Below are 14,045 nucleotides of genomic sequence, written 5' to 3'. Positions count from 1 at the left end.
AAATGAACGCATTAAATGAACCCCTGTGATTCATGACCAAATTGAACGAATCGATAGAACAACCCCCCCCTAAAAAAACTCTCCAAGATTAATAACCGATAAATTCCCAAGTTTAGACAACCAAAACCCCAACGATGACGCAACGCAAAATAAGTAAAAAAAAGAATCGAAAGTTGAAACTAGTTAAGTTGGAGGGCGATATAAAAAAGGGCGTGTGTCGGTCGGTCGGATTGGCAGGTATGAAAGAAAAAGGGATGGATGGAAAACCCATCAAAATCGAGCTAAAAGGGTTCCAAAAAAAATAAAAGTGAAGGTGTGTTGAATGTGTGTGCACACGTGTCCCATTCATGAACTCTTTTTACTAGCCTATATAGTCTGTCACCCCACCCACCCACCTCTCGGACAATCTTCTCCGACCTTTTTCTTTTTGTTATCTCTATCCCGATATCAAAATAAGTAAAGAGGGGAGCTAGAAAGTCTTTTTTTCTTTTTCGTTTAATCAAAAAGGCTTAAAATGATGCGCTGGCGACTTCATCTGCCAGAGTGGCCAGACAACAGCAATGTTGTGTTATAAATAGAGTTAACCATCGCCAGCAAAGTCAAACGATATTATTTGCGTAGACACACCTCACGGTTGTATATCTGCCCGGTGTGTTGTGTAGAAGCCCCCGCCGATGCAAATCGATAAAAGTGCATGGAATAAAAGGTGGAATATATACGAGAGAGAGAGAGAGAAGCAGCAGAGGGAGATTTTGTGCTGAGTTTTCCTCCCGCTTTGAATTCATTAATCATCATCAACGATGAGGGGGCCGGATAGAGCGAAAAGCTGAAAGGAGGGGGGTGGGGGGAATAGTGTAACCCCCACGGGTGGAGCCGTCACCCACCCACCCAAATATAAAAAGGTTTTTTCCTTTTTTATTTTATTTGAGATGGAGAATCTGGCATGAAGAATAGAAAAAGGCCCTTTTTTTTGTTATTTGATTCTTCCCTTTGGCAGATGTTTCTCTTGTTGTACACATCCAAGATAGAAGAAGAAAGAAGAAGTAGCGATGAAGTATCAATGAAGTATCACCTTTTTTTCTAATGGGCTAACCGTGTCGTTTCTTTCTCCCCCCCCCCCCCCCCCTTTCACCCACCAGCCAAAAGGAAACCCAGTGGGTGGGCAGCAGCAGATCATTCGATCGTGAAAAAGAAAAGAAAAAGGAAAATAAAATAAAAACCGGTCCACATCTATATACATACAGTACAACACGCATCCAGTGCGCCACTATCAACTCCCGCCGGAATAAATAGAACAGAGCAGAGAGATATTCCATCCTCACACACACCTGCAACATGTCACCGGGGGCGTGTAGAATGGGAGGAGCACGGGGCCGCTCTCCTGACGTGTCTTGTTTGACTTTCAAATATAAGGAAGAAAAGAAAAAAGAGTCATATAATACACCCGTGAAGGGTTTCACCTCCTCCCGCTCCCCCCCCCAGCCAACCCCCCTAAATGTTAAATCGTAATGCGATTCCTCGCTGAATTATTGATGCGCAATATACTAACAGTACGACGACAGCCCCACCCTTCCAGGTCTCAGCCGTCTGGCCGCGCTCACCTTTTCAACGCGTTTTCAAATTCATCGCAATCAAATTTATTCGTTCAAACAAAAACAAAAACAAAAATCAAAATTAACTTTATAGGGTGTAATCTTTAAGAAAAAACATCCCAAAAAAGGGGGTGGGGTGGGGTGGGGGAGGTGGTTATATAGAAAGTGGGTGGCGGGAGCGGCTAAATGAAAATAGATGACAGCGTCTATACTGTGCACACGTTGTGGTGGTGCTCTGTGGGTTTTTTTACGTAGTAGCTGCTGCTGGCCCACTGCGCTTTTTTGGGGGGTTTCTTCTTTCTTCGTTCGGGATAAAAGAAAATAGACGGTTGCCTTGTTGTTGTTTTTTTTTCCAGGAGCTCGAGCGCAAACGGCTCCTTCTTCTTTATATATTCGCCGAATGTGTGTGTGTGTGTGTATTAGACACACGCACTATATATCTAAAATGGGAGAGGTGCGGGATCTAGTTGGAACTGGGTGTGGGGAGTTTGGGCGGGAGGGAGGGAGGGAAGTGGGGCGTGCTGGTTGAAAAGAGGCAAATCTCGTGAGGTTCCAGAGTGGCGAAACATGTCGCGTTGGTCTTGTGCTCCTCTGCGTGTCTGTCTGTCTGTATGTGTTTGCCAGTAGAACAGAACAGAAAAGAAAATGGATAGAAGGTCTTCTTCTTCTTCAGATTCCCTTTTATCTCGTAAAGTAGTTGTACAATATCAGAGTCTTGTTTGATTCAATACAAATAGATTGCGATTGAATTCAAGGCGTTCGGAAAATCTCTTAAAGTCGACTGTATGACGCAATTGCCTGTTGATTAGTTGAAAATTTAATCAAATTGCGTACACGTGTGGTATAAATAGAGTTGAAAACAGCAGCAACGGTACTTGAATGATAATAAGATCCAAAAAATAAGAAAAGGAAGAAGAAATAGTAGAAAAGTTGTTGGTGGTGTTGATGCGGGATTTTCCGTCGGGAGCGGGGATGTCGGCCGTTGCCGCCATATAAATATCCTTGGATGTAAACGGCAGGAAAAAGGGTCTAGTAGTATAGTACAAGAGGAAAAGTCAGGGGGGCGCAAATCCCACATAACACATAGCCTCGTTTGCTATAGCTGCCCCCGTCCGTCGTCGCTGGCGGCTTTACACAGACACCGCGCACAACAAACACGTTGGTCATTGTAAATCGCGTAGAAGAAGAGAAGAAGAAGAAGAAGAGCCTAGCGGCCACCGGCTCCGCGGCCGCCGCCCCAATGTGAACGCTCTCCCTGACCTTCCCGAGGGAGTCACTATAGACCACCCTCCCCGGCCACCATCAACCCTCCTCCCGCATATACACAAAGTTGTTTGGTGGTGGAGGGGGGGCTAGCCTATATAGAGTCCACCGGGCCGCTGGATGAGCCAGCACACATATCCAGCAGCCGGAGAGAGAGAGAGAGAAATGGATGGATGGACCAACTATTTGCTGGTTGGCTTTTAAGCTTTTTGATGATCCCCCCACCACCCCTCCTAGATATATATGTTGTTGCTGTTGTTGTTGGCCACTATATAAACGGCCGGTTGTGTCTTTGACCATTTTTCCCATCTCGTCTCAACATCACAGAAGGAAAAAGAAAGGAAGAAAAGAATAAAAAAGAAGAACAAAAATAGATATTGTATCATAGTCCCTTTAGGCTGTTTGATGGCCGAAAGGAAAATAAATAAGGAACAACAACAGCAGCACCACCAAGTTGTTGTTGTTGGAGATGAACAAATACAAGAAAAGCTATTAGTTTCCGGTTGTGGATGTGTGTACAATCCTCCAATAGCGCGGACACATATTGAACCCCCGGCCCATGTATCACGCCGGACGACTGCCGACCCTTAATCTCACCGCCATCCCATTTTTCGGCCCTTTTTTCTTTTTCTTGTAATTCATTCCCATAAAATATCACAGCCGCACAATTTTTGTTGGGGAAAACAACAACAAAATTTAGTTTTCAAACGACATTGTGATGATGGGGGGACCAATAGAGAAGTTATACAGAGGCTATAAAAACTCGATGACGTATAATGATGATGGATGTTACAACACCTCTCTTGTTTCCGTCTAATCGGTTGACGAGAGTCAACAACACAAATCCTTCAGGAAAAAAAAAAATAAACCAAACGGCCTTTTTCTTTTTTATAAACTCCTGGATACTTTATTTTATAATGAAAGGAATCAAAATGATTTCTTTTCAAAATGTCTCAATGGATAGTCTCTCTCTGTAACATTCACGAGGGGCTTTGTAGCAGCACAGGCCGAAAGAGAAAAGGGAGAGAGAGAGCTTTAAGAGTCCCTCTACTATATAAAAGCCTTAGCTGCTTAGCTAGCCGTATGAATATTAATGGCACCTCTGTGGCCGAGTTTTAATAGGCCCATCATTGCTGCTCGGTTGCAACACCAACATGTATCCGGCATTGCCTATAAATAATTCCTCTATAAGTCACACACACCGCCTACTATATATATTATACCAGCATCATCACCACCCAACGCAATTTTCAAATTTTCTTTTTCTTTCAAATTTCGATCGTCTGTTGTTTGTGTGGCAGTGACGTTTCTATCTAAAAACTAGACGCCGGGCGTCCCGCGACCTATACAACTACACCCAAGTCTCACCCTGCTGTACATATTATAGGGAAAAAAAGAAAAAAAAAGTTGTTCCTTTTATAAAGAAGAAGACTATATAGCTAGTCAGCAGCCAGCCCAGCAGCCAGGAGCAGGGCAAATAAACACGGTTGTAAATCCAGAGTTAATCTCAGGTTGACACGTCGCCTCATTTAACGGGCCGGCGCCGCGCCAGCAGTGCGAAGGGGGGCGACGACGACGACGGCAGTCTATGACTATATACACACACGACGCCGTTGAAACAGCTTTTTAAAAAGAAGAAGAAAAAGAGAACCGAAATTGTGTGTATAGTTGTGCGGGGACGAAAAGGGGTCGATGCAGTTCACAGCAGCAGCAGCCGAAAGCGGCGACAGAGAGAGAGAGAGAGAGTTTAATGAAAGTGTCTTATGCAGCAGTGATTTGGGCCTAGTAGTAGTAGTAGTAGTAGTACACACATAGCTGGAGGCTATAAGTGCGTGCCGCCGGCGTTATAGAACGGGCCGCGCGCGTGTTGAGTGCGTGTGTGTAGAACACGGAGAGAGAACTGACACCGACAGGCCCCCCGAAACAGTTTCCGTTTGTAATTTTTTTTTTTTTTTTCAATTTGGAAATTTTTTGAGAAATTCAATTTTTCAATTTGCGGCGCGTGTATATTTTGTAAGGGTAAATTGCGGGCAAATTCAATTTGTTCTCTATTTATATACGGTCGGAGACCTCAATTTGATTAAAGACAAGTGAGAATTTTGATCGATAATGTAATTTTGGATTTTTGATTCCATTTAATTAATTCGGCAGACGTGGACAGGTTCAATTCCTGGAAGACAAGTTTGGGAGACTTGCACGCAAACTCTTTTTAAAAAAATAAGTTGCTGGAATGAAAACGTTGAAATTTCTCAAATGTTTGTGACATGTCTATAATGAAACGAATCACCGTACACTGTGCCGATCCAAAGCTCGACCCTGGATATATTCACAAAAATCTTTGCAATAGCTTAATCTTTTTATTAGTAAAGCTAGTAGCTACCTATATGAGGTAAACTGACCTGGGCTTTGACAATTTTTGAAGCAAATAGATCTTTTCGCTCCATACCTTTTTTACGTGTCATATCACTGGAGACGAATTGGTTCAGCCTCATTTTATAGAAAATAAAAATTCATGAATAATCAAGAATAAATGCATGCACGTTTATCTCAAACTCAATGAATTCTTAAGCCGACGAAATATTATTTCACCTTATTCTGTTTCTATTCAAGACAAAAATGCATTTACGACGGTACCATGGTAATACTAACCTGATGGTACTTTGAAACCAACCGGTAAGCGTGTGTAGCAGTCACAGCAGTGATGTGCCCCCTCGACCCTACCAGAACGAAACTTTTCAAGGTAACGGGAGGAATAACTAGGCCTAGTAATCTGTTGCCCGATATCGATTTTAAAATCACGAAAGTACTGTTTATTGATCGATATAGGCCCTACTTTGCTATGATAATTAATGTCTTGAGCGTCTGCTAGGGGCGCGTAACAGTCATTCAAACGGAAATATATTAACAATGATTTAAAATTTCTTTTTGAAATATGATTGTAAAATGTTGCGGATCTTGAAAACAATTATTACCGCAAGCTAGTTATTTAATTTAATGATGTTTTGAAATTTAATGGAAATCACATGGTAACTGGATGTTGCGCATGAGGCAGTTCTCCCCCACCCCCTAGGTCTATATAAAGGGTGCGTACTGCTGTAGTTATAGTTATCAGAAAGTATTTCGGCAGTATTTTAAAATGGATATCCTAACAAATATCAAGACTTTTACCTTGCGGCTTCTGTCCTGGGTTACTACCGTTTTACTTGCCTCATTTGACGCAATGACCAATAAATACTTGATTGTGAATTGCGATTGGAATTTTGCTGATTTACCTGAAATTCTCAATGAACCCGACTCGTCAACATCAGCCCCAGACGCAAGCACACCGGCAATGCAACAACCTGAACTAATAGTTCTATCCCACCAAGAACTTGAGGAAATTAAACGGTTGCCAAAAGCCAATGGCGATTTGGGAAAAGGGAAATAAAAGGCTGTTGAATGAATTAAAAGAGAAACCGATCGGGTCCACTCACCAACTCGACGTGAATGAAGCAAGTGCTGCCGATGAGTTTGACCAGCTGGAAGAAATTCCGCCACCCATTTCCAACGATCCGGTTACCACAAATAAGCCAGTTTGTTTCATCATGTTCTGAGAATAAGGAAGCGGGTATCAAGCTGGAAAAGTCTCCATTGATTTCAAATGAGAGTGACCAACCCTCTCATTTTTCTGCCATACTACCAAATGAGAAAAAGGACGATAGAGGTCCACAAAAATAAAACAAAATTTCATTTTATTTGAAAAAATGCAGATGAATGCTAAAAAAAAAATCAGGCAAACAATTTCAAAGAAAACTAAGAAAATTATTGAAAAAATAAAAATACTCCCCCCCCCCCCCAAAAAAAAAAAAACATTTCAACGTCAAAGCTTGAAATGGATGAATCGGAATATATCTTTACCACATTAAGAAAAATACTTTCATAGTTTGGGTTTGACGAAACATGTTCCCAGGCCCAAGTCAAAAGGGCTTACAAAGATAATAAATGTTTACTCTATCACCCGGACCGGCACGTTGCATTAACGGAATCAGAACGGAAGGAGTTGGAAGAATGTTTGAAGATCTTTAAAGAATCTTATTACGGCCTGATATTGGAAAAATGCAGCAGCAGTGACCAAATCACGGACCCCCCCAAAATCTGGAATGTTCACATCACTCATCACGGAAATCAACTTTCGCCATTTTGGGTTGCTCTCTGCCTATATACGTACCCTTCCAGTGGAAATCCGGAAATGATCAGCAGAGAGGTTTCCCTGTTAGTTGAGTTGGCTGCTGTTGTCGAGTGAGTCTGTTTTTCTATATAGCAAGAAAAGTGTTTGCTATAGTGTCGAGAAGAAGCTGGATATCCTCGTGATTGTCAGTATCGACTCTTCTACTTGTGAGGGAATAACACACATCCGGGCGATTCGAGTTTCTCAATGGCACCTATGAAAAATGTTATTGGAATGACTAAGTACTCGGTCGTCTAGGTGTTTGTGGCATGAGTGCCGATGCAGTCAATTTTTACGGGGAAATTTTGATCCGTTCTGTTTGTTGTTTTTTCCTTTCGAAAACTGAATTTTTAATAATACAATCAATTCAAATATCAAAGAAATACACAGTCAAGTTCATTTCAACAATTATACACGTATAGTATTACCGTTTAAAAATTTCAGGTTTACTTTGAAGAAATAATCTGGTTAGTATGTTGTAATCCAGAAACTATTTTCGAAACGATAGCGTATACCTTGCAGTATACAAACACCATCATGTATAGTAGTAGGGGCTGGTGGCTGATAGATAAATATAGATTTGGACGTTGCTGGATTACGACCGTGAATGGCTGCCAAATGAAACGAATTAAAAATTAAAAAGAGAAAGACAATAAAAATAAAAAAGTCTTAATCATTCAAAAGAGGAGGAACCAACATCATTAGAGAAGTCAGATAATTATAGCTTACATAAAGTAGTTTCATCTTCTTTTCGTTCTTTTCTCCATCATTCGCGGTTGCGAGCGGTTTTCGTTCGCCATTTTACTATTTTAGTCGTCTCTTTACACGCAAACAAACTATAAGAGAAGACAATAGTAAAGCAGCAGACGAAATTAAAGAGAGATGAAAGAGAGCTAGGGGGGGAGGCCAAAGTAGATAATCAGGCGAATAAATGATGGAACAACGGATCAAATGTCAATGTCTCTCTAATGAATTCGTCCAGCCAGCCGGCCAGCCCAGCCGGCCGTGTAGAAATTCTTATCCCAATCGCAAAGAAAAAGAAAAGGCCAGCAGCCGCTAGCAGCAGGTTGGCTAATAATCAATGGAGAGGGGGTGACCCCGACATGTTTGGGTCTACCGGATATGATGACGGGGGGGGGGGGGAATTTCTAATCAACAATCAAGGCCCGCGCTAGCTTGATGAACAAATTTTTTTTGGTCAGGTCGTCAGGTATATGATGATGTGATTAAAAACCTTCTTCTTCTTGCGGGCGTCCATATGTACTCGACTGTTGCTGGTGGGGTCATCGCCAGGTATGTCCTGATTATTGGCAAGACAGGGAGGGGGAAATCTAACTATGTTACGAGGGAGGTCAAAAAGAAAAAGAAAAACGGAAGAGAGGGGTATAGAGTTTGATATTAAAACATCCCCCGCCCCTCTCCCCCACTCTGCTGGTACTGGGTGAGGTGGGTGGAAAATATATTGGCAATTAGAGGCAGAGAGAGAGAGAACGTGTATAATATATCGATTGTAATAGAGAAGGAAAAAAGAGTATAGCTATTGTTGGGACCGGTTAGATTTATAAATGTTTGATGGAGCGAAAAGAATAATAGATTGATATAATAATCAAATGCTGATCTCATTTGGACGGGTGGTGGAGCATTGCCCGGTTACGACTGGCCGTCCGTCAAACAAAACAAAATGTAATACCCCGAATGCCGAATATCGAAATGTCGTCCCTTTTCGAATAAGAAAAAATGGGATAAAATCTGTTTCGGCGCTCTGGACTGTTCAAACAGAATCAAAGAAAAGGTGCGATAAAGCGCACGAATATTACAAAAATCAAATCATCTGGTGGGAACATGAGCCCACGGTTTTTCTCAGCCATGACAAATAGATCAACAAAACTTGACCTGTGTGTGTGTGTGTTTGGCCGTCTTGTGAGACAATGTGCGAGATATGCCCCGGCCGGACAGAAAACCCCAAAAATGGGGAGAGCCCCGGCCCCCCTTTTTTTGTATCATTTTATTTTATCGCACATATATCATCGAGATGCTGAAATCAGGGTGTGGTTCGATATGTCCTATACGTAGTCCCAAAAGGGGATAGAGAAAAGAACTCTGCTGCACTACATATATATAGAACGAAGGACGAGCGCCATATCAGTGTTAAAATGACCTTGTTTGACCCTATCCAAAACAAACCCACCGAAAAGGGAAAAAAGAAAAACACATCGGTCACACACATTTTCCACGACATCATCGCGCGGCCAGATGTTTCATTTTCTCTTTTCCTCTCCTAAATGGCGAATTGGCAAAATAAAATATTCATATTAATTTTTTTTCAACAGATATAATGAAGAATTTGAATCAATTAAATTTGTAAATCTAATTGAATATTACGTCAACATGTTTTTTTTTTGTTTTACGTCATGGCAAAAGTCTAGGTGACTCCTCCTCTACGCGGGCGGTTGGCTTTTCGGCCAGCCCTTGAGGGTCGCCGCCACCAATGGGACGGCTGGGATGAAGCGCAAGAGATACAAAGCGAAGGCGGTGCTTTCAAGAAGAAGAAAAAGAAACACCAGGAAGGTTGTTACCTCCTCCGCACAACCGATCTTGCACGCGCAGTATAGTCAAGGAAGAAGAACAAAGTCACACCCACCGCCCTTTGCCCGGCCCCCTGCCCAGCCGGATAACCTCTCCCACCTCCTTTTCTCTTTTCTCTCCCGCACAAGGTTTTTTTAGATGGATATATATACTATGCATTTACTACAGACGCATGCAATAGTGCTCTAGAGTGTGTACACACACCAAGTAGCTGCGTGTGTGAATATATAGACGATTGAGTTGGTTGGGGTTGAGACGGGCCAGCCCAGCAGTGACGACGAGTGGGAAAATCATCTTTTGTGTGTCGATGGAAAATTGTGACGCCAGTCGGCCAACATCCACGTGATGGAACGCACACTCATCATCTCTTATTCACGGCAATCTATTAACTGAAAAAAATTAAATTACCAAAGTTTTTGAGTGAAATCGAATCAAGTGAAGTGTCGGTTAGTGATTTAATTTTTTTTAAACATTTTCATCTTGAATTGATTGTAATTCAATCGAATTATCGGCAAAGAAAAATGCTGGTTCAACATCTCAATTCATCTGGTAAGTTTCTGTTTGATTTGGAAATGAATTATCTTTTTTCAAAAAAGAAAAAAATGGGAAAGGAGTGATAGTATATTTTTGGCGTGTTCATCCTGATAGCGATAAAACATCAGATAATAAATGGCCGTTTTGTTTTTTGGGCGCTGGGTTAAAAATCCCCGGAGAAAGAAAAAAAATAGAGATCCATATGAGAAAAAAGATTCTGTTGAAATAAGATTATATTCAAGTAAGAGGTGGTGGGTGGGTGGTGGGGTTGAAGGAGGTCATCAACGTCCTCGTTTGGTATTCATTAGCTTCTAGCCGAAATTTATCTTCCGCAGGAAGAAGAAGAAACTGGGTGGTTCGTTTTCCATTTCCCAATGGAATCGTCTACGGCTAACAACAACAAATCCTCCTCTTTTCTTTATATTCTTATTCGATATTTTTAAAAAATAATCATTTAACAATTGAACGATCATCTCAGGTCATCACCATCACCACCAGCATTTGATGGCCGGCAAAGTTGGCGGACACCACCACAGTCTGCACAATCTGCACCAATCAACCGTTCAGCAACAACAACAACAGCAACAACAACAGGGTGGAGGAGGCAAGCCGCAACAACAACAGCAACAACATCACCACCATCTGAGCAGCAGCTCGGGATTCCTGCACTCGCTCCAGCAGCATCCATCGGCCACATCTTCCGGCAGTCACGAAAGCGACGAGAGCCTCTGCCAGGATCAGCACTCGGGTCATCCGCAGCAGCAGCTGGGCGGCGTCCAGCAGCAACAGCAGCAGCACGTCAAGAGTCACGGAGTCTCATCCAACACGACGGCCTCGTCGACTTCGTCGTCGTCGGTGAAGCAGAAGAGGCACAGGACGCGGTTCACGCCGGCCCAGCTCAACGAGTTGGAGCGCAGCTTCACCAAGACGCACTACCCCGACATTTTCATGCGGGAGGAAATCGCCATGCGCATCGGACTCACCGAATCCCGCGTTCAGGTTCGAATTTTTTAAATTTTAATAAAAATAAAAATTAAAACAAAACAAAAATGTTTTAAAAATAAATCGAAAAGTAGCGCCGTCATGGGCGGTGGGAAAGAAATCTGTTCAAAAGGGACCCCGAAGATCATCAAACATTGGGGGGAAAAACGAAAGGGTTTTTGTCTTTGGGCTGTTGGTGAACGAAAGGTGCGACATTTGCGAGGTGTCCATCAAACTTTGGAAAGAAAACACATGACAGAGAGGTGGGGGGGGGGGAGAGTGTCGGTGACTGTGTCGGTTATTGGGAACTGTGTGAAAAATCTCACTTACGACAAGAAGAAGAAAGAAGAAAGAAGAAGAAGATGGGTGGTGGTTGGGTTGACACCTTGACACAAAACACACCTTTATAGACATTTCATCTGTCTGTATTCCAGGGTCGTCGTCACTTTTGTTTCTTGATTTTCTCTTCTGCTGGCTGGAAACCAAAAAAAGAAAAAGAAACAAATTATTATTTTTCGGTCATTTCGTTGAATTTTGAATTTGATTTGATTGGTTTTAATCATTTTTTTTTTTTTATTATTGTTGAATGGTTGATTATAGGTTTGGTTCCAGAACCGACGGGCCAAGTGGAAGAAGCGCAAGAAGACCAACAATGTCTTCCGGTCTGGCAACAATAACGGGAGTGGAGGTGCGGGAGGTGGATTGATTCCGTCGCACGTTTTGCCACCGTTCGGTTCCGGTAACGCCGGAAGCGGAGCAACTGCGTCGGGCACCAACGGCGGAGGTGGCGGAGGCGGAGGCGGACAGGCGACGGGACTAGCCGTCGATCCTTTGTGTTCGCCGGCCTCGCTCTTTGTCAGCACGGCAGCCGATTCCGGCCGTTGGGGAGTGGCTTCCGGTACGTCCTGAAACTGAGAGAGAAAAAGAAAATATGAATCGATTTTATTTATTTTGGTTAATTGAATTGAAAATTAATTTCGCAAATGATTTTCTGGCTTGAAGGTTTGAGCCCGTTGGGGTCGTCGGGCGGTGGCATGTCATTGGCCGGCTTCGGGAGTCCGTCCCTGTCGCAATTGAACCAGCTGAGTAACGCACTCAACAATCACCACAGCCACCACCCACCCACGCAATCGAGCGGTGGGGGAGGAGGAGGAGGAGGAGGAGGAGGAGGAGGGATCATGTCACCGTCATCTCTGATGAACTCGCCCGGCTATCAAACGGCCTACTCTTCCACCACCAGTAAGTCTATACCTGCAAATAGTTGATATTAAACTTTAAAATTAAATTTAAAACAAAAATTTCAATTTCAAAAATTATTCAATTAGACGGAAGATTGAGTTCGTCGTCGATTCAAACGGGCGAATTGAACGATTTCGGGGGGACGGGCCGAGGTGGCAACGGCCAACACTTGACGGGCGGCAACGGGACGATGGAGCAGCAGCAGACGGCCGAGTCGCTGGCCGCCCAGAATCTGGTCAACAGTTACGTCAAGAACGGCGGCTACAGCGGCTACGAGCAGCTGCTCCAACTCTCCACCAACGGCAATTACTTCCAGGACTGTCTCACCTCCCACCACCACCATCACCACCACATTTCACACTCGAACCGGCCGCCGCCCGCACAGCGTCACCTGTCCCACCTCCTCAACGACAAGGATCCCGGCGGCGGCGGTGGAGGGACAGACAGCGGCTCCTACGAGAACAACAATCAGCAACAACAACTCTCACCACCCATCTAAACTTTTCTTTTTCTTTTTTTAATTCAATATTATATCCCAAAAAATGTCCTCGGGGCGACTCAAAGCCTTTTTTTTTCTTTTTTTCTTTTAAAAAATAACAAAATCCGCAAATTCCTTTTTCTCTGAAATGTTTCTTTTTTTCTTTTTTAAAAAACCATTTTGAATTTCTCTCCGATTCGTTTTTTTAAAAAACAGAAATTTATGTGGCCGAATTTGTTTTTCTTCCATGTCCTTCCTATGGCTGTGTGTGTGTGTGTGTGTGTACTGTACACTTTCGTTATATTAAAGAAAACAAAAAACAAATTTTCAATGTGCATGCTTTTCCCAAATGTTTTTCAATTGTTTTTTTCGTGATTGAAGATATGATGAATTGGTGCTCCAACCAAAAAACAAATATTATGACGTAAGACATTCCACAAATAATTCTTTGTATCCAAATCAAACACACACACAAAAAAAGGTCAATGTCGTTCTTCTTTTTTTCTTGTCGCCCCCAGAATTAATGAGATGCAAAACACACACACACACCAAAGTTAAACAAAAGAAAATGAGAGAGAAACACATTTTTTAGAAAATATTTTCTTTGTTCGAATTGATGTTTCCACACACACGCGCGTGCAATCCCTTTTCCCCTGTTTCTATATATAATAATTATCATTAATTAATTTATATCAATTCATTATATATCTGTAGTGTGTGATTGGTCCGTGTGAATGTCCGGCATCGAGGAGAAACGCTCACAACTGCGGGGTATATAGAGGAAACTCACGGCACGTCAACTTTCAGCACCTCCCACCCGCAACAAACAAACAAAACTGTGAAATTGATTTTGAAAATGAACGGGCAAAGGGGAGGGGCCGGTTTAAGTGCAAAAATGGAAACAATACAATACCAAAAGATCCTGTAATATCAATTCAATGGTAATTTCTTTCTTCTTTACACTAATGAAATGAAAGTGACCTTATACGATTTTAGACCCCTCACCTCTTCGTCACATAAATTCTACCCACTTGGAATATTACATCACAATCCACAGACCCTCTTTTCTTAAATTAAAAATTTCTAATTAAGCTATAAATTCTCAATTCAGGACGTTGTAGTACTTTTTTTAAAAGTTGCCAACCTGGGCCTAAACGCATGAGAA

At 42.5% G+C, this 14,045-nt stretch overlaps 1 protein-coding gene across 1 annotated transcript; it reads left to right on the top strand.

Annotated features, from left to right (window-relative positions):
* The first annotated feature begins 9,840 nt into the window (after positions 1-9,840).
* LOC124193889 (homeobox protein orthopedia-like) lies at positions 9,841-13,996 on the top strand. The gene is made up of 5 exons (XM_046587878.1): positions 9,841-10,197; positions 10,661-11,181; positions 11,764-12,061; positions 12,166-12,402; positions 12,489-13,996. Exons 1-5 carry the CDS (start codon positions 10,170-10,172, stop codon positions 12,899-12,901), a joined length of 1,497 nt encoding a protein of 498 aa, XP_046443834.1. The 5' UTR covers positions 9,841-10,169; the 3' UTR covers positions 12,902-13,996.
* Positions 13,997-14,045: the final 49 nt, after the last annotated feature.

This window comes from Daphnia pulex, chromosome 5 (assembly GCF_021134715.1).
Source record: "Daphnia pulex isolate KAP4 chromosome 5, ASM2113471v1".
Lineage (NCBI taxonomy): Eukaryota > Metazoa > Arthropoda > Branchiopoda > Diplostraca > Daphniidae > Daphnia > Daphnia pulex.
The sequence above is the reverse complement of the archived record's forward strand: the minus strand, read 5'-3'. Positions and strand labels throughout refer to the sequence as shown.